Here is a 27,053-nt window from a genome sequence, read left to right on the forward strand (position 1 = left end):
CTCTTGTTGAAAAGAATTTATTATTTCACTCACTTCTGCAGATCAGTACCTCTTTTTCTCCCTCATTTAGTCTGGTGGGATATCATGATACTGGAGCTGATACTGAATGATATTTTTTTTTTTAAAGTAATCTCACCAAAATCAAGACGGCAGTACTTAGAGGATAGTATATGAATCTAGTATGTGAATAAGAGTAGGGTGGAACTCTAGAGAGCAAAAGTTCTCAAAGATCTATGTTACTGTTAATTTGAAAAAAATATATGTAAGTATTTATTTTAGATCAAATTTTCAAGAATTAAGGAGTTATGCCATTGACTGTCTACTTTTAGTCTACCTTAGTAGCAAGCTGGGCAGTAAATGCACAATTTGTATAGCATCAGAATTTACCGATCCTAGATCATGTTTGCTGATCAGCAACTTAGAAGAGGACATAGGGCAAAGTCCTTTGTTTACTTTGAGTAGGTTCTGATGGACTCAACATACTAAATGTATCTTTACAACTCCAGTCCCCCAGGTACAGGTACCCTTACCTGTTATTCCATCAGAATGTCCAGTTTGGAGAATTCAAGTCAAGTGCAATAGGCAAATGAAATAGTTTGCGTCATGGAAGTATAATCAGCGTTCTGAAGACATTTTTACCACCCAGTCGCGTAAGTGGTTCAAGGTTCAGATGACATTGGAACTGCTTTTTAGAGTGCCTATCAGCTAGGAAAGAGAATGCCCTAATAGGGTTGGAAGGACCAGAGAGGAATCTATTGAAAGAAATAGGCAAGAAAACAACTGAAATGTAGTTGGTCCAAATTTACCTTTTCATTTCGACAGACCAGACATAGTCACAGACGAAGTGTTGTGACACATAGGATTTACATGTTCACCCCATTGGCATTTCTCATCACTGAGTTACTTCACACTGATTATCATCCAGACTGAATATCATCTGTTGAATTTCATCCTTTTAATATAACCATGTAAGGTGGTGGTAGAGGTTGAAAATTCTCATAAATTAAAAATATGCATTGTTCATCTCTACATTATTGAGAGTAAAAAAGTCTCCAGCTACGTTGCCTCTGTAGCTATTTCATTTAGAAATGAGGATTTTAAAGAGATTATTTTAAAATAAGTAATTAATCATAAAATAGGTTGCAACAGCAACCCATTCTGCCAATAAGCTGCCATCTATCCACGTTGCTGAAAGTTATTTCAAAATAACTTTATCTATGAAATACATTACTTCATATTTAAATATTTTGAATATAAATATTTTAAAATATGGATGACTTAGGATGGAATGGTTTAAGACTTGATTTTAATGTTTTATAGGGAAAGAAAGAAACTTTTCCTCTACTCTGTTAGGTTCTTTACCTGGAGCCTGTGAACTAAACTGACAAATGACAGATTAACAGGAGAAAAGGCATATAAATTTTATTGTGTTAATTTAATTTTTATGTGCACAGAGGCCTTCATAGGAAAGAAATGAAGACCCAAAGAAGCACTTAGATCTGAGTTTTATACACCATTTTAACAAAGCATGATAAATTATGGAGAACTGACAAGATAACCGGAAAAGGGGTTTGGGCTTCTAGAGCGGTAAATTTTGGAAAAGTTTATATATGGGGAAACTAAAAGATAAGGGCTATTTTAGTAAGATTTGTTTGTGCAGACCCATCTTAATGCCAACTTCCTGTCTTCAAATGTTAAGGGTTGTTCTCCTGGTATGTAAGAGGAGAGGAGGAACACCTTCACAGTGGGAAATTTATGTCCTGCTTTAAGGCAGATAGGGGGATGGCCAAAGATCTTTCTATGTCTACTGCTTCTTAATTACCTTCAGCTAATCCTTAGGCCAAAATGGCATATTTTGAGGTGGCGTATTATGATCCCCTTCAAGTTTTTTTTTTTTTGAAGTTGGTTTTGTTTTGTTTAATTTATTTTTTATTGAAGTATAGTTGATGTACAATATTATGTAAGTTACAGATGTACACAGTATAGTGATTCACAATTTTTAAAGGTTATACTCCATTTATAGTTATTATAAAATATTGGCTATATTCCCTGTGTTGTACAGTATATCCTCATAGCTTATTTATTTTATACGTAGTAGTTTGTACCTCTTAATCCCTACCCCTATATTGCCCCTCGCTCCTTCCCTCTCCCCACTGGTAACCACTAGTTTGTTCTCTATATCTGTGAGTCTGTTTCTTTTTTGTTATATTCGCTAGTTTGTTGTATTTTTTAGATTCCACATATAAGTGATATTATACAGTATGTCTTACTCTGTCTGACTTATTTGACTTAGCATAATGCCTCCAAGTCCATTCATGTTGCTACAAATGAAAATTTTTCTTCTTTTTTATGGCTGAGTAGTATTCCATTGTATGTATATATACCACATCTTCTTATCCATTCATCTGTTGATGGACACTTAGATTGCTTCCATATCTTGGCAATTGTAGATAATGCTGCTATGAGCATTCGGGTGCATGAATCTTTTCGAATTAGTGTTTTTGGCTTTATTTGGATATATACCCAGGAGTGGAACTGCTGGGTCACATAGTAGTTCTAATTTTAGTTTTTTGAGAAACCTCCATACTGTTTTCCACAGTGGCTGTTTCAATTTACATTCCCACCAAGTGTACGAGGGTTCCATTTTCTGCACATCCTCACCAACATTTGTTATTTGTGTTCTTTTTGATGATAGCCATTCTGACAGGTGTGTGAGGTGATATTTTATTGTGGTATTGATTTGTATTTCCCTGATGCTTAGCAGTGTTGAGCATCTTTTCATGTGCCTGTTGGCCATCTGCATGTCCTCTTTGGAGAAATGTCTATTCAGGTCTTTTGCCCATATTTTAATCAGGTTGCTTGTCTTTTTGATGTTGAGTTATATGAGCTGTTTATGTATTTTGGATATTAACCCCTTATCAGGTCATATCATTTGCAAATATTTTCTACCATTCAGTAGGTTGTCTTTTCATTTTGTCAGTGGTTTCCTTTGCTATGCAAATGATTTTAAGTTTAATTAGGTCCCATTTGTTTATTTTTGCTTCTGTTTCATTTGCTTTAGGAGACTGATTAAAAAAAAAAAATTTGCTATGATTTATGTCCAAGAGTGTTCTGCCTGTTTTCTTCTAGGAGTTTTATGGTTTCCAGTCTTACATTTAGGTCTTTAATTGTTTTGAGTTTATTTTTGTATATGGTGTTAGAGAATGTTCTAATTTCATTCTTTTACATGTAGCTGTCCAGTTTTCCCAGCACCACTTATTGAAGAGACTATCTGTTCTCCATTGTATGTTCTTGCCTCCTTTGTCATAGATAATTGACCGTAAGTGCATGGGTTTATTTCTGGGCTCTCTATTCTGCTCCAGTCCTCTTCAGTTTTAAAGTCTATTGTAAGCATCAAAACTCAGCTGTTTTATATCATATATATATGTATATACACACATACATTCATATTTTAATGATCTTCTTTAAATTTGCCCTAAAATTCAAATATAATTTATTTTCTGTGTATTCCAAATATACTTATCAATTTAAATTAATATATCCATATAATATATATCATTAATGTAATTATACGTAGTATAATTACATATAATATACATTGTTAGGGTAATGGTATAATTACATTACAGTCGTATAATAGAATCTGTATATATGTATGTATGTGTGTATATATATATATATATATATATATATACTAATAAAGTAGAGCTTTATTTTACTGATAATCTGTATAAACTATAAAATTATAAGACAGAAATGGGGAAGATACAACTATACCATGAACTCTTTGAGGTCAGACTGTCATCTTCGTATATTTATCCCTAACATTTGATATAGTATATATACCCATAGGCACCCATTAAATCCTTATTGAACCATGCATGTCTATAAAAATGAATTCCTCCCATTTTCTGTTTTAAAATCTGAAAGATGACATTTGGGATGACAATATAATCTGGCAGAATTCCATAGTACATTTTTCTGGTATATCTATAGATGCTTCATTGAAAATAAACTCGGGGTAAATTGAATTAACATATTAAGTACTTCTGTGACTATTAAATATAAAAGACCTTTTCAATTGTTGCTAATATACAAGCTTCAGTTAAAGGGTATTTTAGGTGTACCTTTATTTCAGATAGTGGTTTTAATGCAGACAGAGAAAGCCAGAGTGTGTGGTATACTCATAAGTCCTAAGTGCTCTCTAAGGTCATAATATAGTGGTCAGTAGTTTAAGATGAGATACTACTTTCATAAGGAAATACTCTGTCTCCCGTGAATCATACACAGAGAATGGAATTGTTATTTGGCAATTTAGAGGAACATTCTAATCTGCAAACAGTATTTCCTTATCTGTTTTGCCTGTAGCTAGGTTCACCAAATATTTTTATTTTACCTGGAATTTCTAATTAAAGATCTCCATAAGTGTTATAAGTATAATCACAAACTATATTACTTTTTGCTATTTATCACTTTATTTTGAAAAAGAATACTTTATTATTCATAAAATAAAAGACTTTCTAGTTCCTTCCCCCATGGTATTAAAAATAAGCAAACAAACAAATTTTTTTTTTAATATCCTGAATAAACTTATTTATTCAGACATTCAAAAACACTATAATGTAAGAGGGAGAATAAAATTGACAATGACCCTTCTCCTGTAGAACTTTCCAGCCCAATGGACACAGACTCCATGGAAATTTGATGAATGAATGGACACTATTTTTCCACAATGCAAATGTGATCATACCTATATTTCACCCATTTTACTCAGTATTCATGGAACTCCTGGGTCCCACTTATGAGCGTTACTTTAATAAATCCCAGTTTAATAGAAAGGATCCATCAGTGACTTTTCCTCTTTTGTTAGAGTTACCCTTGAAATATTTTTTTTCCACACACACACACTGTATTTTATTTTTACAAGAGATAAATAGACTGACACCAAGCATTGTACATGGATGACCACAACAAAAGCAACAGTGATTGCAATTACCAAACATGAAACACACTCATACTATGTCATAATATTGACATTCAGTCCAGTAATCCTCCACTGTAACAGCTCCTTTACTTTGCAGTGAAAATTGATTTGTATATTCTTTGTCTCTGAGTCCTTGTGGGATTTTTTTTTTAATTCAGACAGAAAGACACAAAAATTATACTCATCCTCATCAGTTCACTCAGTCCCATGTAATTGATTTTTTTTTTCATCTTGATCTTTTGTTAGCACTTTTATGAGTTCATCAGTTTTTCATTAGAGTTCTGAAAATGCTTATTCATTCAGTTCAGCAGTACAGTCAGTTACCAGAAACCTGTACTTGTCAGAGTCTTTTCCATGAATTTCTTGAAGATGAAACCCTTTTATAGGAACATATTTGCAAAATCATCAGAGTACACCCAGAACTGTCTGTAAATGACAAAAGACTTAAAAATGACCATGGTTAAAGATTTGATGAAAGTTCATAATAATGCAGTTGACAAGAAAATTAGTTATTTCTGAGATATACATTTTAAAGTAATAACTAGGATTATTACTTATAACATTATACCAGAACATAAAAATCTTATATTTGTATTTGTATGGAAATATGTATGGAAATAGGTTAATATAAATGTTTCAGACATTACATGAAATTTCTAAAAATCTTATATTTGTATTTGTATGGAAATATGTATGGAAATATGTTAATATAAATGTTTCAGACATTACAGGAAACTTCTAAAAAAAAAAAAACAAATTTTTTAAAATCTGATATTCTGTCTATTTGAACTCCACCTTTACAAGAAAATAGGCCCTCAAAATTTGGACAGTTACCACTCAAGCCACAATTAAGTCTCTCTCTTGGTCCGAACATTCCGAACCTAGGTTTCAGCCCACTTTTTCCAAGACTTTCACTGAGAAAAGTAATTATCACCGACGGTCAACTCCTGGTGTTAGATACTCCTGTTTTACAAGAAGAAAAACTTAAATCTGAACACATACATTTAGAAGAAGGGGGAGATCCAGATAATTGTGATAAATTAGATTTTTTTCAAAAGCACACAAAACAGTTCTACTCTCCCAGGAGCTCCACGTGTGTTACTATTGACAGGCTTGGATGTCTGCCTTGTTATCTGCAAGCAGCTTAAGACCAGTTGTCAGTGGCTTTGCCCTTAAATTTGCCCTCAAGCTCACTGATAATGGAAGTGGAGTATATGGATCCAGTGTTCTCTTAGAACTCAGAAGTAGGAATCTTTGAAAATGCTGTTCTGGCTTAAGCACTTCTTATTTCCATTTTCATATATTTTCTTCTATTTCATTCATTAAGGAAGACTTTTTTTTTACCTATTTTGTATTCAAACTTAATCATTCTCTTGCAAATGTTTGTGCCTCCATCCTTACCCTATAATCTAATCGTCAGGATTTGATTGAAGGATCATCAGCCCTTCCTAGCAGTTACACTATTAGAAGCCTGATTACCTTTCTAAAACTTATGTTTCTAGAATTTCTATTTCTGCTTATTATTTGAGTGGAAAGAGTCTTAAATTCATAAGACAAAAAGGGAAAGAAACATTCTTCTCAACATATCCTACATAGATTCAGTCCTTAAAGAGCTTGCATGAGAAGTGGATCAACACTGGAAGAAGTCATCCTATACATGACTCAACATGGCGTTACATCTGGGTGCACCATTCAGGTCTCGAGGGGTTTAGTAACAGGGAAAAAGGATCTTTTTCTTTCTGTCTGGCCTGGTGGCCTCACAATTGGGGGTTTCGGTGATGAATGGAAGCTCAATAAATATTTAAGTAAAATGCCAAACAGAAGTATTACTGATTTTCTTGGGGTAGCATAGATATGTTGCTGTTGTTTCAAAATGTACTTGATTAAAAGCTTGGTAAATAGTGAGGTATATTTTAATAGCAGGAAGTAGGAAATATTTTTATTATTGTCTATTTATTTATTTATTTGGCTGTGTTGGGTCTTCGTTTCTGTGCGAGGGCTTCCTCTAGCTGCGGCAAGCGGGGGCCACTCTTCATCGCGGTGCGCGGGCCTCTCACTATCGCAGCCTCTCTTGTTGCGGAGCACAGGCCCCAGACGCGCAGGCTCAGTAGTTGTGGCTCACGGGCCCAGTTGCTCCGCGGCATGTGGGATCCTCCCAGACCACGGCTCGAACCTGTGTTCCCTGCATTAGCAGGCAGATTCTCAACCACTGCGCCACCAGGGAAGCCCAGGAAATATTTTTTATAGTCAGGATATTGACCAAAAGAAAACAAAACAATCAAGAGCCATATAATTTAATTTTTAGGGTCTTTAAGAAACATGCAATTTCCACTGGTCCTTTAAAAAAAAACGGGCATAAAATTAGTCTGTCACTATAATAAGTAATTTTAGCTGGTTTGAATGTTTTGACTATTTGAGTAGGGATAAATGAAGTTGTCAGCTACAAAGGAGAAGAGTAGAAATAGGGAGAGAGAGAATGCCCAGTGAAAACACAAAGGGAGAGAAAAGGAGAGTGTTGAGAACCAGAAAGGAACTTGCAAAAATTTAAAGACACATAAATATAAGATTCACGGAAGTCAAAGATAGGCTTTCATCAAACAGTATCTTTATGAAGTGGGTTTTTGTGTTTTAGAGATTTCATGTAGATTAGCCATACACCAGTCCATCATATCTGACCCTCCTGGCCTGCCCATGCTGTTCATACTTGGGATTCAGAATGCACACACCAAGACGTAGAGTTGATTCAACGGGCTTGAGTCTGGAAGTATCTGTATATTTGTTCTGTTTGCCTCAAAAATAAAGAGGAACTATTTAATGCTACCTAAAAGCATAGCTTGAAAGAATTTATTCAGGCAGTTTACCACGGCCTCTTTCATTTTGCTGTATTCTCAGTAGACCTGGATATTTCCATCAGATTCCTCAGCAAAACCTTGAAATCATTTGAGTTACATAATACAATGTTACACCGGTGACGAGACTAAAAATAAAGCCCTATGTGACTTGCCCAACTACAAAGGCTTCTGACTTACAGACTACTTATATGTGTAATACAAAAAATTGGCATCACTCCAACCAGCCCTCACAATGTGACTGGCCTAAAGCAGGAGGTCTCAAACTGCAGTGGGCACAAGAATCACCTGGGTTGCTTGCTTAAAATGCAGATTCCTGAGTTCCACACCCAGAAATCCTGATTGAGTAGATTAAGTGTAGGGCCCAGGAATCTGTATTTAACAAGCCAGCCTCTGCCCCTGAGATTTGGCAGCCAGTGGTCCTGACCACTGCTAGTTGAAGAGACACCTTGCTGAAGAGAGTTATCTTCTCTTATGTTAGTACATACAGACTAGGAAATAGCTGTAGTCACTTTGAAATAGCATTCCACCCCCCACCATCCTGCACTTTGGCAAGGCCTCAACTGAGGAGGTGTTTCCAGTCTCTTGAAGTAGAATTTACCAATCCTATACAGTGTCTTTAAATGTAACTAAATGTGACTTAGTTACCAAGGCTCTAGTTCAGGTTTAGTATGGGTTAAGTGCACTAGAAATTAAACCATTCATGTGACATTGTTTCTGAGGCAGAAATGTTTGAATTGCATAGATAAACTAGAAACAGCTTAAATTTAGGAATGACCTTGTGCCCAGCATTAGATTGCCTCCGATTTTGCAGTTTGAAGTTCCATAACCTTATGAAACAAAGTAGTAGAATCCAGAGCTAGCATTCCAGTATTATAATTTTCTAAAAAATGAGTTGTTATCTTTTGTTTCATTTGACCTACCTATGAAGATTGCTTAGTTCCCAGCCCCTTTTCTGCAAAAGAAGGTTATGATATGATAAACAAAAATTAGTTCTGCTGATTTCTGGACCAAGCTGCATCCTATTTTCTAAATACTGTGCCATGGGCAGCACACTCCCTTCCCATTTTCTGAGGGAGCTAGTAATGAACAACATGCTGTCTCTGTTCCCTCTCCCATTTTGTTCCTTCTTCTTGATGTAACTCAAAAGGTACTACAGGATGTAGCAGATAAAGATCTGCCCTAGGCTAGAAAGTAAAAATATCACTGATTTGTGCCTGGTGACAATATTTGCATTCCTCAAAATCCAAAATAAAATGAACTAAAAGAGACTAGTTTATTTTAGCCCAATTGTTCTTAGTGTCCCAGGTCATTCAGAAATTTTATTCTCTTCTAGTTTCTTAATTCCCTGGAATGTGGCTTGTGCGCAGGTATCAAGTCACCCTTTCATCACGTTGACCCTGTGAAGCTTTTCACTTCTCTTCACTTTGTGTTGGTCAGCATTCGGCCACTTCCTTGGAGCCACACTAGCTGGGCTTTTCTATCTCACCAGTTAGCACCTGGTAGCATGTGAATCAGGGTAGTTAGAAGGTAGACCAGAAAACTTTTCCTCATACTTCTTGATTGGATGAATTTGAGGAAAGATCTTCTATAGAACTACAGTTTAATTTTCTTGAAAGACTGATCATTTTACATGTGTGTGGAGAATACTATTAACATAAACTTTTCTGATTAAAATTATAGATATGCATATACAGGTACAGAGGCAGGAAAAGATGTATCTGCACTGTGTATTATTTTGTATACATAAGATTGGCGTTTCCAGATAACCAAGCTTAAAACAAAAAGTGTCCCATTTTTGGCCAAGTAGACTTGCATGCCAACAGAAAGACATTATGGTATTAAAACCATATGCAATTCTAGCCATATTTTTCTCTTTTCTCTTCATGGGTATTGCATGATGGTGTTTCTAATACAAATACTAATATGCTTTGGAAATAATGGCACTCGCAGGTCTTTCATCATATTGTATCACTGCTTTATCATATTAGGCTAATACACTGCGAGAGTTGGTAGAACCTCTCCATGCCAAATCGGATCCACTTCTGTTGGCACTCAACCCATTGGACTCACAGATTGATAAGCTAATGTTTAGAGAATTTAGATCGGAGAGAGTCGGCACGACGCAGACTCAACATCAACCTCTTGCAAGCAACTAAAATGGCCTCGTCCTTGCTGTTTATAACAGAAAACAGACTTTTAAAAGCTTAGATCATCAAGTGTTTTGGATTGGGGGCCTCCCTAAAGGGATATTAAGAGGGGCAGGCCACTCTTAAGAAGAATGCGAGCTTTCTCCACTGGGACTAGCATAAGATCAAAGCCAATCAAGATGGAGCACAGTGACAGAAAACTGCTGTTTCTGTGGGAGAACAGAGGGGAAGGGTATTATTGACTGGGGAAGGGCTCAGTTGTGTTCTCCTGACACAGGAAAGGAGAGGGATCAGCTCCAATAACTAGAAAACCCTGGCTGTTTAATGGACTCTTCGGTGGCCTCTTTAAGGCAAAGCAGAGAAAGCAAATTCTGTGTATTAAGTGTATTTTGCATTTTTAAAACTTGACGTGCTGTATTGTACTAAATTAAGTGTAATCTATTAAGGCAAGGTATACACAACCTGCTCTGAAACTTACTATGTTTATTCTATTATAAAGTGTATTCAGGTGCAACACAGAGACTGCTTTCGGTGACACTAATGAAGAAAATTCCACATGCCAGGCTTTATTAGATTCCTCAGCTAAAATCCTAACTTTCTCCTTATTTCTTGGCACTTGTATACAAATGGTGTTGCCTCATAGGACAGGCATGAGCTATTCTTTTCTGTAAAATTTTCCAAATCTGTAGGCTGTGGTTTTCACTTTTGAAAAAGTATTTTGTCTGGTTGTCTTTCAAACTAGCTTCAGATATTATTTAATACTATGTAACTGGGTCACTTATGGCTCAATATTGCTTATTTTTCTTCTGTAGTGGATGTGAAATTTCCTTTAGTTGGATAAGATACTCTGTAATAATTTCAATGCTAATTAATGGATATTTCATACTGTGCAATGAACAGATAATTTAACATTGTATTTGAAAATGTTTTTTTTTCTTCCTGTCGCCACAGTGTGTAGTATTGCATAATGTGAATACTTGTAAAAATATAAATTACGTAAAAATAAAAATATGGCCAATTGGTATCAGATCTTTTTAGATAGCTAAATAATTTGCTAAGTATGCTTGATAGTAAATATCTTTCTAAAGAGAAGTAATCTATGCTTCTTTCTCACAAATGGAATTTGTGTTGTGAATAAAATCACATTGATCTGCCTTACAGTTGCCTCTGTGCTCTAACCATTTTAATGTGTTTTTTAAAGTATATATAAAAATGATGGTTCTGGTATATAGAAATGCATCAAAAAGCATTTTGTTGGCATTTAATATTAGTGGGATTGTCTTGGGTCGTCCTCCCTGTTTAAGTCATAGTAAAATTTTATGATATGAAGAATTTTAGTTTTTTCTCATTAAAGAATAGGGGGACTCCACATTAATTTTTAAATATGATCATCTCTTAGCTTTGTTTTTAAACTGTCCCCTTTATGAATTCCTGCCTAAGAACCAGGTACCTTGACCTCCATGTCTCTATTAGTTAAGTTTTCTAAATTCTGTGGGCAAATATAGAATCTGTCATTTATGTTTGAGATTGTCCTTCAAAGAACCTTCCCTTTGGGACAATAAATCAATGCCACGGACACCAAGATTTTGCCATCTGAACTATTTGTCATAAAAAGTACCGTAATACCCTGAAAATGCAATCACTGTCATATATTTGTGGCATTAAACAACATAATTCGGCAGAAATTACATGCTTAGAGAATGAAGTGTAGAATAAGCTTCAGCTCTGTGTCTTTTGTTAACTCTTTATGGAAGTAAGCTTTACTGTTGTGCAGAAGGAATTGACAGACACTGGTATGGGCTGTACTTAATTTTGGTGAAGCACAAGGTCATTCGTACAGGGATGGGTTTCACATGTTCTTCTGTAAAAATATACTTAGCAATATTGGTGGACTCACTCAAGCTGTCCTTTCAAAAGAAGGGTTTTTTCCTCAATTTTTTTCATCAGAGAAATTATTGTTATTTTGCCTAAAAGAAAATAAACCAATTACTTCTAATTATGAAAAGGGTAGTTGATTACAGAGTGACAAGTAAAAGCCAGGTTTTAAAATCTTACGCTTTTTTTCTGATATAACAAACTGCCCTCCCCCAGTTTTACAATGCAAGGCATAGCTAGTTGACTTATATAAAAACATGAATTAAAGAGAGCGAATCTTTAATTATAAAACAATTCAAATTACAGTGTAAACTCCTGAATACATAATCATCTTTAGCATAAAACCTACAAACATTAAACCTATCTACATTAAACCCATTAAAACTTATTGTCACCTTACATATAAATAAGTTGTTCATTATGGCGCACTGGTAAATTAGTATTCACAGAAAGTAGTCCCATGTCTCAATACAAATGTTAATTGCCTTTCATGGCGAGAATAGTGCTCCACATACGTGATGCCATTCGCCTGGAAGCCTTGGAGCACTCTGTGGCCGTACAAGACCGAATGCCTCTCACACTTGACTGGTGACTAATGCTACTATGTCCAGCCTTCTCTCCACTTGTGACTTAGCCTTTCCCAACCTTCTGTGCTCATTACCCAGCTGTGTTGTGGAAGGAACAACTGTTTCCACGAGGACATCATTGTCCAATTTTAAAAGAGCACAGTTCCCTTCCAAAACATGTACCAGAACTGATTATTCATTGTTGGCTTGGTTCTTCAAGAGCCCAGTTGGTATACTCGTTTTGTTTTGTTTTGTTTTCATTTTTTCTCTCCTTCCACACTATCATTGCAGAGGCAGGGAAACAGCAAGGACACCAGAATGACATTTTAGGTCGCCACATTTGTATTCTGCTCTCCTTAATTTTCACCAAAGAAACATGAACGAAATTACACAAGAGACTAGCGTACAAATTACACAGTCACCTGGTAGGGAGCCCTCTTTGGAGTACTTAGTGTCTCAAGTAGAGAAAACCATCACTCAGTTTAAACGTTGGGTGCGTGAGACACCATGCCAGGTAGAAGATTGGGAAATGCAAAGGAGAGCGAGGCATATACGCTCAGGGAAAGTCACAGTCTAAGTCTCTGAAGGAGGGTTCACATGGGGTGAGGTACAGGAAGAAAAAAAATTGGGATTTCTCCTCAGGCTTCATATCTCATTTTCTCGAATTTCTTTTCTGTGTCTATCTTATAATAGGCATATCTGTTAATATAGAGTAATACGTATATGTAAGTTATCAACAGAAGTGTTTTAACTGGTGAGGGTGTACAATCAAAAAAGTTTAATAACCGCTGGGCATGAATGTAAGGAAATACATCAACCAAACACCTCGTAGTATTTGAAGAAATGCATTATCATCTGCTAATAAGCCATTTGCAAGAAAGTTCCAACCAACTGTTACTTTGCATTGGCTAATCTTTTCTTTGGGCTTTTCTTTATCACTGCGTGGAGGTCATATGCAACCTGCAAGAACCAGACAACGAACTGTTGTGATGCTCAGCATATTTCTAGCCTCACAGTGTTTCATGGTGTAGCTAGAGTATAAATGAAACCAGAAAGAGGATCTTCTTCCAGCCCTGCCACTTATGACACAGCCAGAAATGACCCTCCCTTGGCTCAGAGTACAAGTTATCAATAACTTCACTGTGATCCTCAAATCTGTCAATGAAATTTTATATAGGAAAGAGAACCTTATATGTTCTCTTCGCTTTAATAAAATTGGAATAGAAAAGCGTGTCATCTGACGCAGGACTAATTTACATGTTGTAAATGTAAATATAATTTGAGAGGGAATTTACTCCTTCATAGGCCCAGAATTCCTGAATAAGTTAGATACAAATTAAAATTTCATTGTAGCTGTGATACACTTCCTCATTAGGAATCACAGAAGGTTCCTCTATATGTCCTGTGGTTTGCATGTGGTCTTCAACACTTTGCCAACTTGCAGAAAACATTCATTCAAATTACAAACGAGCTGGGTTTGGGCCAGTGCTCCAAGGGCTGAACTGGCACGTTGAAAGAAAGTCAATCAGGAAGCAGACCTGACCGAGTGCTTGCCTCCTCTTCCAAAGCAAGCCTCTTCTAGAAGAAGAAAAGCAAGGGTTTAAAAGAGAGAGAAACCAGAAGAGAAGTGAGAAGGAGACGAAGAAGAAGAGGGCAAAAAGAGAAGATAAAGGTGCTTTCACATTTTCAGTTGCAGCGGTAGCCCCAATTGACTTAATTGGTATTCATCTGAGAAAAAAAAATGAAGGAAACCAATTGAAAATTATAAAAGAAAATAAAGGTCTGTTTTCGTCTTGAATGTTGAGTTCTGTGTTGTTTTGACTGTTGAGCACAGTGAATCAGATTTATAATGTGACTCTGCCGCTCACTCCCCCTTCTTTGAAAAGAAAAGGACTCTTTGTCAAGTCTTAAAATGTTAAGTAATTGGTGGCATTTTGTGGTAGCCTGGCATCTCAATCCTTCATCCTTCCTCATCCCACTACTGTGTCTTGTGTTGCATATGTGTATGATGTGTAGGGGTGGGGGAAGGGGGCCTGACTTATCTCTAATATCTCTATTCCATTACTCTACTTGGAAATGTTTCTGTGTTCCGTCTCATTGTGATTCCCTGTTCAAATGTGCTGCCCAGAGATAAATCCATACTCGATTCTTCTTATAGCTGTCAAATCAGGTTCTTTGTAGAATTATGTTGTCCTTTGGTTGAATGCTTTTTCCCCCCTTAATGGCAAGAAGGAAAAAAAAACTTCCAGTTTTTAGCTATGTTTGTCACTTTTTATATTAAAGCTTTACTTACACTTCTAGAAGTAAAACTACATTGAAATTTTATTTAAAAATCAAGCATCTGGCTCAGTATTCCACAAACTATAAGAATTGAGGAGAAAGAAAACTGGGTAAGAATGTTTTTTCAACAAAATATATACTCCCTACAGTGTTAGGTAATATGGAAGAAGGTTATCTTAAAATAAAAGTTTACTATGTGAAAATACTTCTGCCTCCTTTAAATCCTAAAACTATAATCTGAATCCCTTTTTTCTTTACCTTCCTTCAAGAACTGAAAAACTAATAATACATTAGGCTACCTGATACCTAGACTACTATAATTCACATCTGTTAGGCCTACCATTTCTCTCCCACCCTCTGCTCTATGAAATTACATCTGGCTTAAGATGCAGTCTTGCCTTGAGGCAGAAAGAATGGTAACTACTAAATAATTCCTCAGGATTTTTTCCTGGCCTATGATTTTATGAAATGGAATTATGCTGTTCAAAAGTATCCTTGTTTTTACAACTCCATTTAGTTGCTCTGAATGACGTTATAATTTTGTGCCTTTCTGGCTCCAAACCATTCTCCGTTAAAATTCCTTATCTCATTTCAATCTTCTTAGCCCACAAGGCAGTTCCTCCTTTTTACAGTCCTCTGTCCCCCCACCCCTCAAAATCCTCTAGGTGTTGCAAACATTGAAGGATGAGCCAACAGAGAATTAAAACGCTGTTTAAAGGGATTTTTGTATTTTTAGATTATAGTTCTAACTTAGATATATGATTAGGAAGTTAAAATTTGTTATAGAGGAATTAGTGATAGCAGGTGCTGATAACAAAGAACTTTCTAATAGAAGGATTCAACAATCATACTTACCAATAGTTGCCAACCTCAGCAGCAGAGCCAAAAATTGAATATGAAACTTAAATGAAGTTACTTTTTCATCCTAAAGATGATCCCCTCAAGTTAAGGTACTGTGTTGGTGGGCTTTGGGGGCAGTTTTAGGTATACTCTTTAAAAAAGTTTTTTTTAGAATGCTGCATTTTAAGCAAGTGTCACAAATTCATTAACACCTACTGTTAAATACACAGCTCAAATGATTCCTGACAAAATTGGCAGTCTAGAATTCTTGTTAAAATCATGGATTCTGGAGTCAGACTGCCCAGTCAGAATTCTAGCTCTACCACTTACTAAATGTGACCTTGAGCAAGGTACTTCCCTGCTATAAAATGAAAATCAAATAGATCTAGTTCTAGTACTGCTGTGAGGATTAAATGAGATCATGAATGTTAAGCATTTACCCTACTGCCCGGCACTTACAAATGTTAACTACATTATTACCAATTAGGGCGTCTTTTTTTTTTTAACTATGACAGAAAGCCTAAAATGTTTACATGGACCATGGTGGAATGAACAACATTCCATATTTACTTCTTGGGCCAATGTAATTAGTATTCCTCAAAAGGACTCTTAAGCTCTCTATTAAAGGAAATGTGATATAACCCTAATCCTATCTCCCAATCCAAGCAAAATCCAAGTTCATCTTTGTTTATCATTGAGAAAGATATGACATCAGTATATTCAGACAATTCAAGAATAATATGGGAGTTTTTTGATTTGTTCAAATAGATCTAAGATCCTTTCCTGAACCAGTCTCTAATTTTTTTTTTCTCAAAAATATTTAATTGGAGTGTTTTCTTCCCAGGTCTTTCAAATGTTAAGTAGCTTCTTTTAGTACATGCCAGATTTTTGCTTACATCTGCATATAAACATTCCCATATCTCATTCTAATTAAAGCATTATTATTGATGATAACTTATGATCATTTACTATATTTACAATGTGGCAGGCATTACTATGGCAGTCACATGAAACCTAATAATCCTCTACGGCACACTATTAGAAGATTTTTACAATGACATATACTCCAGTGAATGCCATTCCATCTTATGAAGTCTGGAAAAATGTAAAAATCAGTTCATTCAGTATTGCTAAACCAGGAGAGCTCTGTTACTTAGCACTTCTATGCTTATCAGTATAATGATAAGGGATATTCACTAATGTTTTAAAATATTAAATTACGTGCAGGATTGTTTCTGTGTTGTGTACCTTTTGTACTCTAATTCTTTGAACTTAATGGACTCAAGATACGTACAGTGATTTGCTACTAAGAGAATATTTTCTTAATCAAAGCATACTATTAATTGATCATTCTAAAACAATTGGCTGCCTGTAGCTAGTCTTACCCAGTATAACTAGCAACTGTGGGTTTGGTGGGGTTTGTTGTTGTTGTTTTTTTTTTTTTTTAATGTAAGAGAGTGTTTTCCCAATCATTCATTATCCTGTTTTTCAGATTTTTTTTTTAGTAGATTTTTGGAGTGTCAAATAACTGTTTATTACAGTGGATTTATTTCTCTCTTTTTTTTTTTTTTTTGGACATTGCAGGTGAAAGTAGGGAAGAAAAGTTAGGAGACTCTTTGCAAGATTTATATAGGGCATTGGAGCAAGCCAGTCTGTCACCACTGGGAGAACATCGCATTTCAACCAAGATGGAATACAAGCTATCATTTATAAAGAGATGTAATGATCCTGTGATGAATGAAAAACTACACAGGCTAAGAATTCTCAAAAGCACTTTAAAGGTAAGATATGAAATGGAAGGAGAAATTCCTTTTAAGAGATTCATTCCTGAACTCAAAGTGGATTATCAGATACTCCAGGGGACAAAATACAAAATGGCGGGGGCTGGGGAGAGCGGAGGATAAACATACCAAATGCGAAGCCGAAGCCGAGCTGTTTCTTTAGCGTAATAAGTGTATTTGGCCAAAAGGAAATAATGTTAACTTTTTATTAACATCTCAAGCACTGACTAAATGTTATATGACTTAGTTCTAGGAGAAAACAGGACGTAATTAATTTTTTTTCCAAAAATGCAGGGCTGGTGTTATTCCTCAGCCTTTTGTTTTCCTAAGATAAATATGCCATGTCATGGAATTAATATAGTTACTAAAAGAACACAGCATGCATGCAGAATGCAATAGTGGGTGCTTAAATTGTTTGAGATATTTTGTGAATATCTCCTGCAGCACATTTGGAGTAAAGCCACAGTGATTCATGTTCCATGTTGAAATTTTATAATTGTTCTGTATACACCATCAGTTCCCAACTCACATGTTACTTTCTTATTATACATTTCCATAAGCGTTTACATAGCCTCCAGTCTTCTTATGCCACCCCCAGATTGGGGAGGAGGTGGTGAGGAAAGGGAAACAGAGGCAGGAAGTTGAAGAAGGAGCCAGAAGAGTCAGCCCCCTCACTGTGTGTGTATCGGGGAGAGGGCGTGCCGTACACACTCTCCCTAAGCAGACCCTGCACCCTGGAAAACTCAAAAACAGAAAAGAAATGTCATACAGACTTTGTGACGCAGTAATTTCAGGAAACAAAAGGTCAAAGAGCTCCTTTGGGAAATATTGCAGATCTGTAGTATGCTGCTGAGGTCTTGTGATTTTTGAAACAGAGGTGAATACCAAAGAGATAAAATAGGAAATGCATGATTTGAAAACATTTCTGGTAGCAGGCAGCCAAGTTTTCAGTCAATTAGCTTTCAGTTGGTATTCATGCGAATACTATTGCAAATCCATGGGATAATTTAATGGCCTATTGGTAACCAAGACCAGAATTTTTAAAAGAACTATAATATTCATAAGAATAATTCCAGTGCCCAATTCTAGTCCAAAGATATCCTAACCCTCCCTCCTCCCAGAGCCACACACCCCACCCCTATTCAGGTCCAAACCACCAAGTGACCATCTAGCAGAAGGAAAAAGGACAGTGCAAAAGTAACTCAAGACACAGAATGTGGTAAGTCCACTCAACAGCAGTGATCAAGTGTTACGGGGACTTACGTAAATGAAGGAGAAAACATTTTTTCCAGTTGTCGAAGGAAGGCTTCAAGAAATGAGAGGCATATGAACTGGATGTTAAAGAATGAGGAAGGTTTCCGAAGGCAGAGATGGGAAACAGGACAGGCCAGAAGAAAAAGTAAACCATACAGAGTGGGCAGTACGAGGCATGCCTGCGTGTAGGAAAAAGTACACTAGTATTTGAGTCTAAATAGCTGAGTTTGAGTATACCAGAGCTCTTTCTTGTGGGCTTCTTAATAGTTTGCCTATTAACTTTTTATTTTGAATTTGAAGAACAGTCTGTCCCTATTGTAACTGTTGAATCCTTTTGCTTTTCAGGCCAGAGAAGGGGAAGTAGCCATTATTGATAAAGTCCTAGACAATCCAGACTTGACATCAAAAGAGTTCCAACAATGGAAGCAGATGTACCTCGATCTTTTCTTGGATATCTGTCAAAACACCACCTCAAATGACCCATTAAGTATTTCTTCTGAAGTAGATGTAATCACTTCCTCCCTAACACACACTCATTCATACATTGAAACGCATGTGTAAGTGTATTCTGCCCTCTGGCCATGTGGTACCTTCTGGTACTTTGAACAAGTATATAAGGTAGTTTTTATATCAACGTGTGGGACACTTGACAAGCTATACTTCAATGTTACCAAAACTATATGAAACAAACCCTATATGGTCATAATACCACTGTCTTTAACGAGCATTTGTATATTTTATATGCAGTTAGTGCTCAGCTTATGTTTACCATGTGCAAAATCAACTGTCTTCAATGACTTAAAATTAACTTTTGCAAACAACTCTGAAGACAGGTGGTCTTCAAGTAGAAAAAACACAAAAAGGTGGTTTTCTATCTAAGGTCATCTTTTCTCCCTTTAAGTTAATTTTATATAAACAAGACTTCAAAACTAAATCACATTTTTTCAGGTGCAGACATCCTTGTGGGTGGGAAAGAATTTAAACCTTTTTTATATTTATTAAAATGTTCTAAGAATTTTCTTAAACATTGCACAAAGTTTAATGCTGTAGTTTTATTTTTGTGAAATGTAGATGCGCATACAAGAGTTAAGCAAAACAGAAGAGCATCAACATAAGAAAAGTTCAGGTATCTAATATTCGTCTTAACAGTCTATTAACTTGTGAAAGCTGGTTAATGGAAATACTATTCCAAATCCATGGGGACACTTAATGGTGTATCAGGGCAAAGCTTTGTAAGATGTTTTTGTAACTGAGACCAAAATTGAAGATAGAGCTGCTTTATTTTCTTGGTTTAAATCTTCCTTTATTTTTGTAGTGATGAAATGCTGATTGTGTATAGAGGACTTTGAGAGTGGATTTTTTAAAACACACTTAACTCACCCAGAAAGGCAGCTAACATATATATATGTGTATATGCATATATATGTGTGTGTGTGTATATATATATATATATATATATATATATATATATATATATATATATATAATTTCAGCCCAAACTCATGTTTTTAAACTCCAACTTCTAAAAAGCTACAAGGTATAAACGTAAATGAATCAACTTCCCAGTTAGGGTCAATTTTCCCCCTAGTCCATTAGTTAAACTTTATATATAATTATACTTCAGGCAGGGAAGTAAAATATGTTTACTTACAGGCTGATGTATGTTCTAATATAGAAAACAATGTTGAAAAAGAAAAATGTACCTCTCTCCTGAGGAGCAAGAGGATGATGGTCATTCAGAGATATATTACATTGAATTATACGAGAGAAACAATTTTTAGAGGTTTTTCCTAGTTTCATGATTTGTTCTATAGAGTGGATGAAGTCTATGAAAAAATCCTCTTCATATATTTCCATTTATAAGCATCTCGTTTTTGAAAGTGATCACAGCATGATAATGACTGTGCTGCTTTTTAGTGTCTGGCTGCATAACGTATAAGTCACAGTTTGCTGGTTTGGGGTTTTGTTTTTTTAGGAGGAGGAAGAGACCCTCCTTTACTATTCTATATCCTAAAATCTACTTCTAATCAGCTTTATACTGTTGCCTGTACAGCTCAGTGAATGAATGTACTTTCATCTCTAAGAGTTCAGATATCTGCCAGTGAATATTTTTGCTGTAGAGGAGAAAGTAAAAACTCCACAGCAGGGATCTTTTCCTTTGCTTTTGAAACCACCATTGAATCACTATCGTTTTGCAGACTTTGCACAACTGTACAGGAGAGTGGCCTTTCTACAGCACATTTTCAGTAATCCTATATTTAGTCAAAATGGATGAGAAATCATGTATTAATGTTTGTATGGAATTTTGGGTCCGGTGTAATATTTTTATCATTAAAAAAAAACTATTTGTAAAAACATTTATTTACTGCATGGGTATTGACGCACATTAAATTTGTGGGATTTTGTATATGTAAAAAAACAAAAACAAAAAGCAAAAAAACAAAAACCTCTTGTCCTAAAATGAAGTGTGCTTGTTACAGGTGTTTAGACTTGTTAATGTTTACTAGACCAAATGTGTACATTTACTTAAAAATATCTGTACCTGATGGATGTGTCGTGGATACAGTGGCCAGGTTGTGCCCTGGAAACAGTGAGCAGTTGATGGAAAGACTAGCTGTGTTGCTACTAAGCGGCTTTTACTTTGGTAAAGTTGGCTCTGTTGTTTAAATGGTAAAAATTAAACTAATGAATTTTAAAAGACTCGTGGCTAGCCTAGCATGAAAGAGACCTTTTAACACTATATATCTGTACATTTTATTGCATTAGTTTCAAATCTAGGAGAGAGGCAGCACTGTAAACTGAAGTCAAATAAATTCAGCTCTTAATGAATCCTCATAAAGCACCTATTTTATTCATGCAGTCCTCATCACATTTCTTTGTGACCTAATCACACAGCCGCCACCACCCCGCCACCCCACCCCCGGTTACAAGTTTTAACTTTGTCACTCCATTGGTGGTACAAGCCAGAAGAAGCACCTGTCCAGTGTATACAAGAATCTTCTCTGAGATCCTGCAAAATCAAGCTGGTTTCCCATTTACCTGACAGGAACTTTAAAATTTCACCTACTCCTCTTTCGTTTCTCTGTGATTCTTTTGGGAAGGTGGGGCAGAGGGTGGGGGGGTACCACTAAAAATAAACTTAAAAAATATTTTTTTACAAATATTACCTACAGCATGTCTGCAGAATGAACATTTAAGGAGGATGAACGAAATAGGGTTTTGATTTGTTTTTGTTAGGTGTTCCACTAAACCAAGGAAGCCTGATTATTATGGCTAAGGGCTGCAGAAATAAAACTTAAAACCAATGAGCTGCCAAAAGCCAGGGCAAAAGCAGACTAGGGTAAGTAAGGATGAAGTACAGAAAAACTTAACCTAGGTTATTTTCTCAAAAAAAAAAGGTGCTTTCTTAGAGATTTTTTTCCTCTCAGTTCCGTATCTATATTAAACCATCAGAGCAGAACTATAACCATGATTCTGGATCATAAAATCATAGTTCTCCCTACAATGATTGCATGTGTTTAACCAAGGCACTTTCCCTTCACTATTTATTCAGGTAAATATTTATTTATTCAGATAATGCCATCTTCTAGAACCATTTATTACAGTCTTTATAGCTAACAATTTTCTGGTCTTGTACATAACTTCTTATGGTACGTTTTTTGGCTGTTTGGCACAAAAGTAATCACTGTTTAGCGCCTGGGAAACACTAACTACAAGAGGGAAAATAGGGTCATGTTTTATTTTCAAAGTCCATCTCTAGCCCAGCATGAGAATTTCTAGAAATCCCCAGTTCACTGAAGATGATTCATATATCCTTCTAAATTTGACCCGTCCTGTCTCCCATTCTCAGAGTAAGGGGAAATGTTCCTCTTTGGCCAAGCCTAAGGAAAAGCCCACGCACGGGTTGCTCTGTAAGCCTGGTCAGGCGCGTCTTGCTCACTAACCCATTAAGCCCAGCACTAAATCTGGCGCCTCTCCGGGCTCTCCCTCCCTCTCCTCGTCCCCACCCTCGGCCAGCTGCAGCACTGCGCACTGCAGGCCGCTCCAGGCCCAAGGCAGCGCGCAGCCAGTGTCCTCCCAGCGGTCCAGGTCGAGGTCATAACCCACCACGTTGCGGGTAGGCACCTGGCGTGAGTCCCGCCACTTCAGGCCGCCCAGCAGCAGCACCGTCTCCTCCACCACGGCCAGCCCATAGCAGAAGCGGTCGTAGTGTAGCGGCCGCAGCCGAGTCCACTGGTCGGTGCCGGGGTCGTAACGCTCGATTTCGGAGAAGGGCTCGTAGCGCCCCAGAAAGGCGAACACCGCGCCGCGCAGTGCGGCCATGTGGTGCCCAAAGCGGGCCGTGCCCATGGGCGCCCTCTTGCTCCACGCCTGCTCCCCAGGGCCCAGGGAGAACACGTCCCGGAGGCTGCTCGCGCCGCCCTCGCCTCTCCCCGCCTTGCCCCCGGAGATGTACACGACGCCGCACTTCCCGACGGCCCCCGCGTGGCCGTGCAGGGCCCGCGGCAGCGCCCCGGCCGCCGTCCAGCGGTCCCGGCGCAGGTCGTACATCTCCACTGAAGCCAGCGCTTCGCCGCCCGCGCCCAGGCCCCCGACGGCCAGGAGCCCCTCGCCCACGGCGCCGCACCAGAAATGGGACCGCGCTTCCCGCATAGCGGGCACAGTCGTCCAAGCGTGAAAGCGCGGGTCATAACGGTGCACTTGGGCCGTGACCGCCCTCAGGCCGTCGGCTGTGGGGGAGGAGCCGCCGCCCGACGGGCTCTCCCCGCCGAGGACGAACAGGAAGTTGCCCGCGGCGCACACGCTGTGCCCCAGTAGCGGAGCGGGCAGCCGCGTGAGGCTGCGCCAGCGGTGGTTGTACACGTCACAGGCCACCACGTCCTGGGTAAGCTCCCACTCCTCCTCCTCCTCCACCTGCTCCTCTTCCTCCTCCTCTTCCTCGGGCTCCGCCGCGGCGCCCCTCCCCCTGGCTGCCCGCCGGGGGACCACGACCTCCTCGGTCACCACCTCCCGCCCCCTGCACCCCCCGACCAACAAGATGCGGGTTTGGGGGCTCCGGACGCTGGTCTGCTCGCCCTGCATGAGCGGCTGGCGGGAGGGCGACGTGTGGTAGTTGAGGGCCTGGATGATGAGGCCCTTGACCCGGGAGGGCAGGGTGAGGCCGGAGCCCGAGTACACGCGCCGCAGCACGTCGGTGGGCACCAGGCCGAAGCGGACGCGCTCGAGCAGCGCGACGCAGTGGGCCAGCCGTTCGGCCTCGGGCTCCTGCCGCAGCCAGGCCAGGGCCAGGCCCAGCAGCCGGGCCTCGGGCACGCGCGCCACGTCAGGGGCACCCAGCACGGCCCTCAGCGACGCGGGGTTGAGCTCCAGCAGCCCGGCGGGGCCCGCGCCCCGCGCCAGCAGCTCCCGCAGGTGGCTCACAATGCAGCGCTCGGCCGCGCCCAGCGTGTGCACCAGGCCGAAGCGCGCCGCCACGTTGGCGGCGAAGCAGCAGTTCTCCAGGCCTAGCTGGCGCTCCAGGTAGCGGCCGCACAGCCCCAGGGCCTCGGTGACCTGCAGGTAGCTGGCGGCCTCCAGCGTGTCCTCCACGGTGTCCATGGAGAGCGGCAGCCAGGCGGTGTAGATGAAGTCCAGCAGGCGCTGCAGGCCGGCCGCGGACGGCACATGCAGGTGGATCACGGGCGCCCGGGATTCCCGGGTGTGGCTCTTGAACAGGGCCCTGAAGTAGTCGCTGGAACACGCGAGGAGCGACCTATGCGCCGGGAACTCGCTGCCCTCGGCCTCCAGAGTCACGTCGCACAGGAAGCCCTCGGCGCGCAGGGCCTGGTAGCCGGTGAGCAGCGCGCCGCCATGAGCTTTGCAGTAAGACAGGAAGTAACTCATGATGCCCAGGGCGGGAAGTGGCCGGGCCAGGGCTGGGGCCAGCAGCGCGCGGCCGGAGACATCCCGGGACACGGCGCCGCCGGGTCCCCCGTGCGAGCCGAAGAGCCCCTAGCAGGGGCCCATTTTTGCGTGCTCAGCTTAAATCCCAGGTCTCCTTCATACAGGTCCGCATATCTCCCCTTCCCCCTCTCAGAGCAAATCCGGTCGGGGAACGGTTTCCAGAAGCCCCTAGTAGCGGAGGGCACGGAGTTTGGAGTCTTCCGGGAGGTGCAGGGCTCGGTTTCGGCGGCTGCCGAGGCTGCCAGAGCGTTGCCCAAAGCCCCCTCCCCGGCCCAGTTTGGGGAGCCCACACCTGCGCGCCAGGGGCCGCAGTGGCCGCGCACCATCACCTGGAAGGGCGGAGCTGCAGGTAGACTGACTCCAGGGGGGTGCTGGATCTCCGACGGCCCAGATGCGTAGATGTGGCCCGACTCGGGCCGTCCTGGGAGTGCGGGGCGAGGGCTCTGACCTCCCGGGGGTGGACAAGGAGGGTTCTGCGGGCACCCGCGAGGGCCGGGGACAACTAGCTACGGGGCAAGGGGGGTGAGCTTGTTCCGCGCGGAGGATCAAATCAAAGCCTAGGGGATTAGGGAGGGGGGGCTCGGGTCAGCGCGGAGGGTCGGAGGCGTGATTGGGCGCCGCACATAACATGCCGGTAGCTCACAGCGACAGGAATAGCGCGCGGCCTCGGCCTCCCCGGCGCGCCCCGCCCCGCGCCCCGGCTGCTGGCTAAGAACGGAGGGCCGGGACGCGGGAGTAAGCGGCCCGGGCCTGGGACATGACTCCGGCGACCCCACAAGCCGCCGGTCACCAGGGGGTCCCGGGAACCCGGCTGGGGTGCGGGAGGCGCTCACTGGAGAGGCGCGAGTCGCGGGGACCCTGTGCCTGGTGGTGTCTGGGGAGGGGCGCCCGGCTGGTCTGGAGGAGTGTCGACCCCCCGGTGTCTCTGCGCCTGGGAAAGAAGCCCCTGGGTCGAAACTTTCTGCTTTGAGGAGGCCCTAATTAATCCAGCGAGAGCGGGGATTAAGCGGTGATTTTGCGCGCTGACACCCAGGAGGCCACTGCGCTCAGAGGAGCCACTGGCGGGAATCACGCCGGGGCGAACCGAGGCTCCTCGCCAGCGGCGCTCCGGAGCACGCCCCTCACCTGGACTCACCCTTGCGAGATGCTGGGCCTACTCTGCGCCCTTCCCGAGGTCTCCCTGGCTTGTCTCACATTCCACTTTCAGGAATTTGCTCCCACCCAGCTCCCCGACCCCGGCTGAGTTCCCCCTTCCTGTTCTTAGACCCCGCCCGGCCCATCCCTTGGCAAAGTGGACAAGGAGATTGTAGGTGACTTGGGTTTTCTGCCTTTGAATGACCACTTCATTTAAGAAAACAATTCTTTCCAGTTTGTCTCCCTGACTTTACAGACTCTGATGTAATTACTGCCTGCTCCATTCTCAGTGCCGTGACGTGATAATGGGCAGTAAGTTTGCAAAGCTCGGTAGAGGCTGGAGTTTTGAAGGGCCCATCTTCATGAAGTTATTTTTATAAGATGCACCCAGCACGGAAATGATGACTAAAACCAATGACAAAAACACCAATCTTGAGACATCAGGAAAGCATTTCTCATCTCTGACACTCTGCTCTTAAATAATTAAATGATTAATATAGCTGTTCTTTCTTGCCAGTTTGGAGGGTTCTGTGTGTTTTGCTTTCATCTAGAATTGATTTTTCTATTTTCTAATGCAACCCTTCTGGTAATCTGTTTTAAGTGCACCTTTTGAAGGCATCTGAAATAACTTGAATTTCTGAGAGTTAGGGTTGTATTTCATTTAAAAAAAAATCCAAGGAAGGATAAAAGTCATCATTTTCTGCCTGGTATGCCATCGGTACTTACAGGGTCTCCAGTTAGAAGCAATTCTTGAAGTACATAAAAATATTAGTAAAATGATTTTGCTTTGTTGTCAAAGATGAAACTGATTTATGATTTAAATTAGTCAAATTATAAAATGCAAGCAGGGGCTCAGGTTAAGGGCTTGCTTAAACTCCAGAGACTAAAAATACTGCAGTTTGAATTCCTAATGTTAGAGCTACAGATTGGGGGGTGGGGGAGACAGTGCTAGTTGGTTTGGGTTTTTCTTTCTTTTTTTTTTTTAAAGCACTAAAATTCTTAGTTCAAAAATAAAATACCAGTTTGGTTCGCTGTGCACAGATGTGTATGGTGAAATTAAATGGCCTTTACTCAACCTGATAGAATTTTGCTAGAAGGGATATTTGAGATCATTTAGCCAAACCCTCTCCCTTTCCTCCCCAATTTCTTGTTTTTCTTTTCAAAAATGTGGCAAATGAGCCCCAGAGAGAGTACAGTTTGTCTGGGTGACTTGGATATTGAGTTACAGAGTCTGGACCAGAATCCAGGGCTCCCTCCCCACTATATTATGTGACCTCATGTATGATAAAAATAAAATAGTGCAACACACAGTCAGTTTATTTAAACCAAATTTCAGAGAGATAAAGTTTAAATACAGTTTTTTAAACAGCATATTTCTCACCCTGAAATTGGACCAC

At 40.1% G+C, this 27,053-nt stretch overlaps 2 protein-coding genes across 6 annotated transcripts in view; one reads left to right on the top strand and one right to left on the bottom strand.

The window, feature by feature from the left end:
• CNKSR2 (connector enhancer of kinase suppressor of Ras 2) overlaps nucleotides 1-21,408 on the top strand; it is a 263,361-nt gene extending 241,953 nt beyond the window's left edge. For 4 of the 5 annotated variants that reach the window (XM_057538225.1, XM_057538222.1, XM_057538223.1 and 1 more), the window contains 2 exons: nucleotides 17,129-17,325; nucleotides 18,925-21,408. In XM_057538225.1, the coding sequence (XP_057394208.1) occupies nucleotides 17,129-17,325; nucleotides 18,925-19,140 (413 nt within the window). In that variant the 3' untranslated portion in view covers nucleotides 19,141-21,408. Of the gene's footprint in view, nucleotides 1-9,824; nucleotides 11,104-17,128; nucleotides 17,326-18,924 lie in introns of those variants that run through there. The other variant, XM_057538226.1, reaches the window with a different exon arrangement.
• A 91-nt stretch (nucleotides 21,409-21,499) lies between these two features.
• KLHL34 (kelch like family member 34) lies at nucleotides 21,500-25,050 on the bottom strand. The gene has a single exon (XM_057538227.1). The coding sequence runs from the start codon at nucleotides 24,460-24,462 to the stop codon at nucleotides 22,519-22,521; it is 1,944 nt and encodes a 647-aa protein (XP_057394210.1). The 5' UTR covers nucleotides 24,463-25,050; the 3' UTR covers nucleotides 21,500-22,518.
• Between the last annotated feature and the right edge of the window lie 2,003 nt (nucleotides 25,051-27,053).

This window comes from Balaenoptera acutorostrata, chromosome X (assembly GCF_949987535.1).
Source record: "Balaenoptera acutorostrata chromosome X, mBalAcu1.1, whole genome shotgun sequence".
Lineage (NCBI taxonomy): Eukaryota > Metazoa > Chordata > Mammalia > Artiodactyla > Balaenopteridae > Balaenoptera > Balaenoptera acutorostrata.

Bases quoted from the DNA above. Each gene is read 5' to 3' on its own strand.
- KLHL34 (XM_057538227.1), bottom strand. From the start codon at position 24,462: ATGAGTTACTTCCTGTCTTACTGCAAAGCTCATGGCGGCGCGCTGCTC.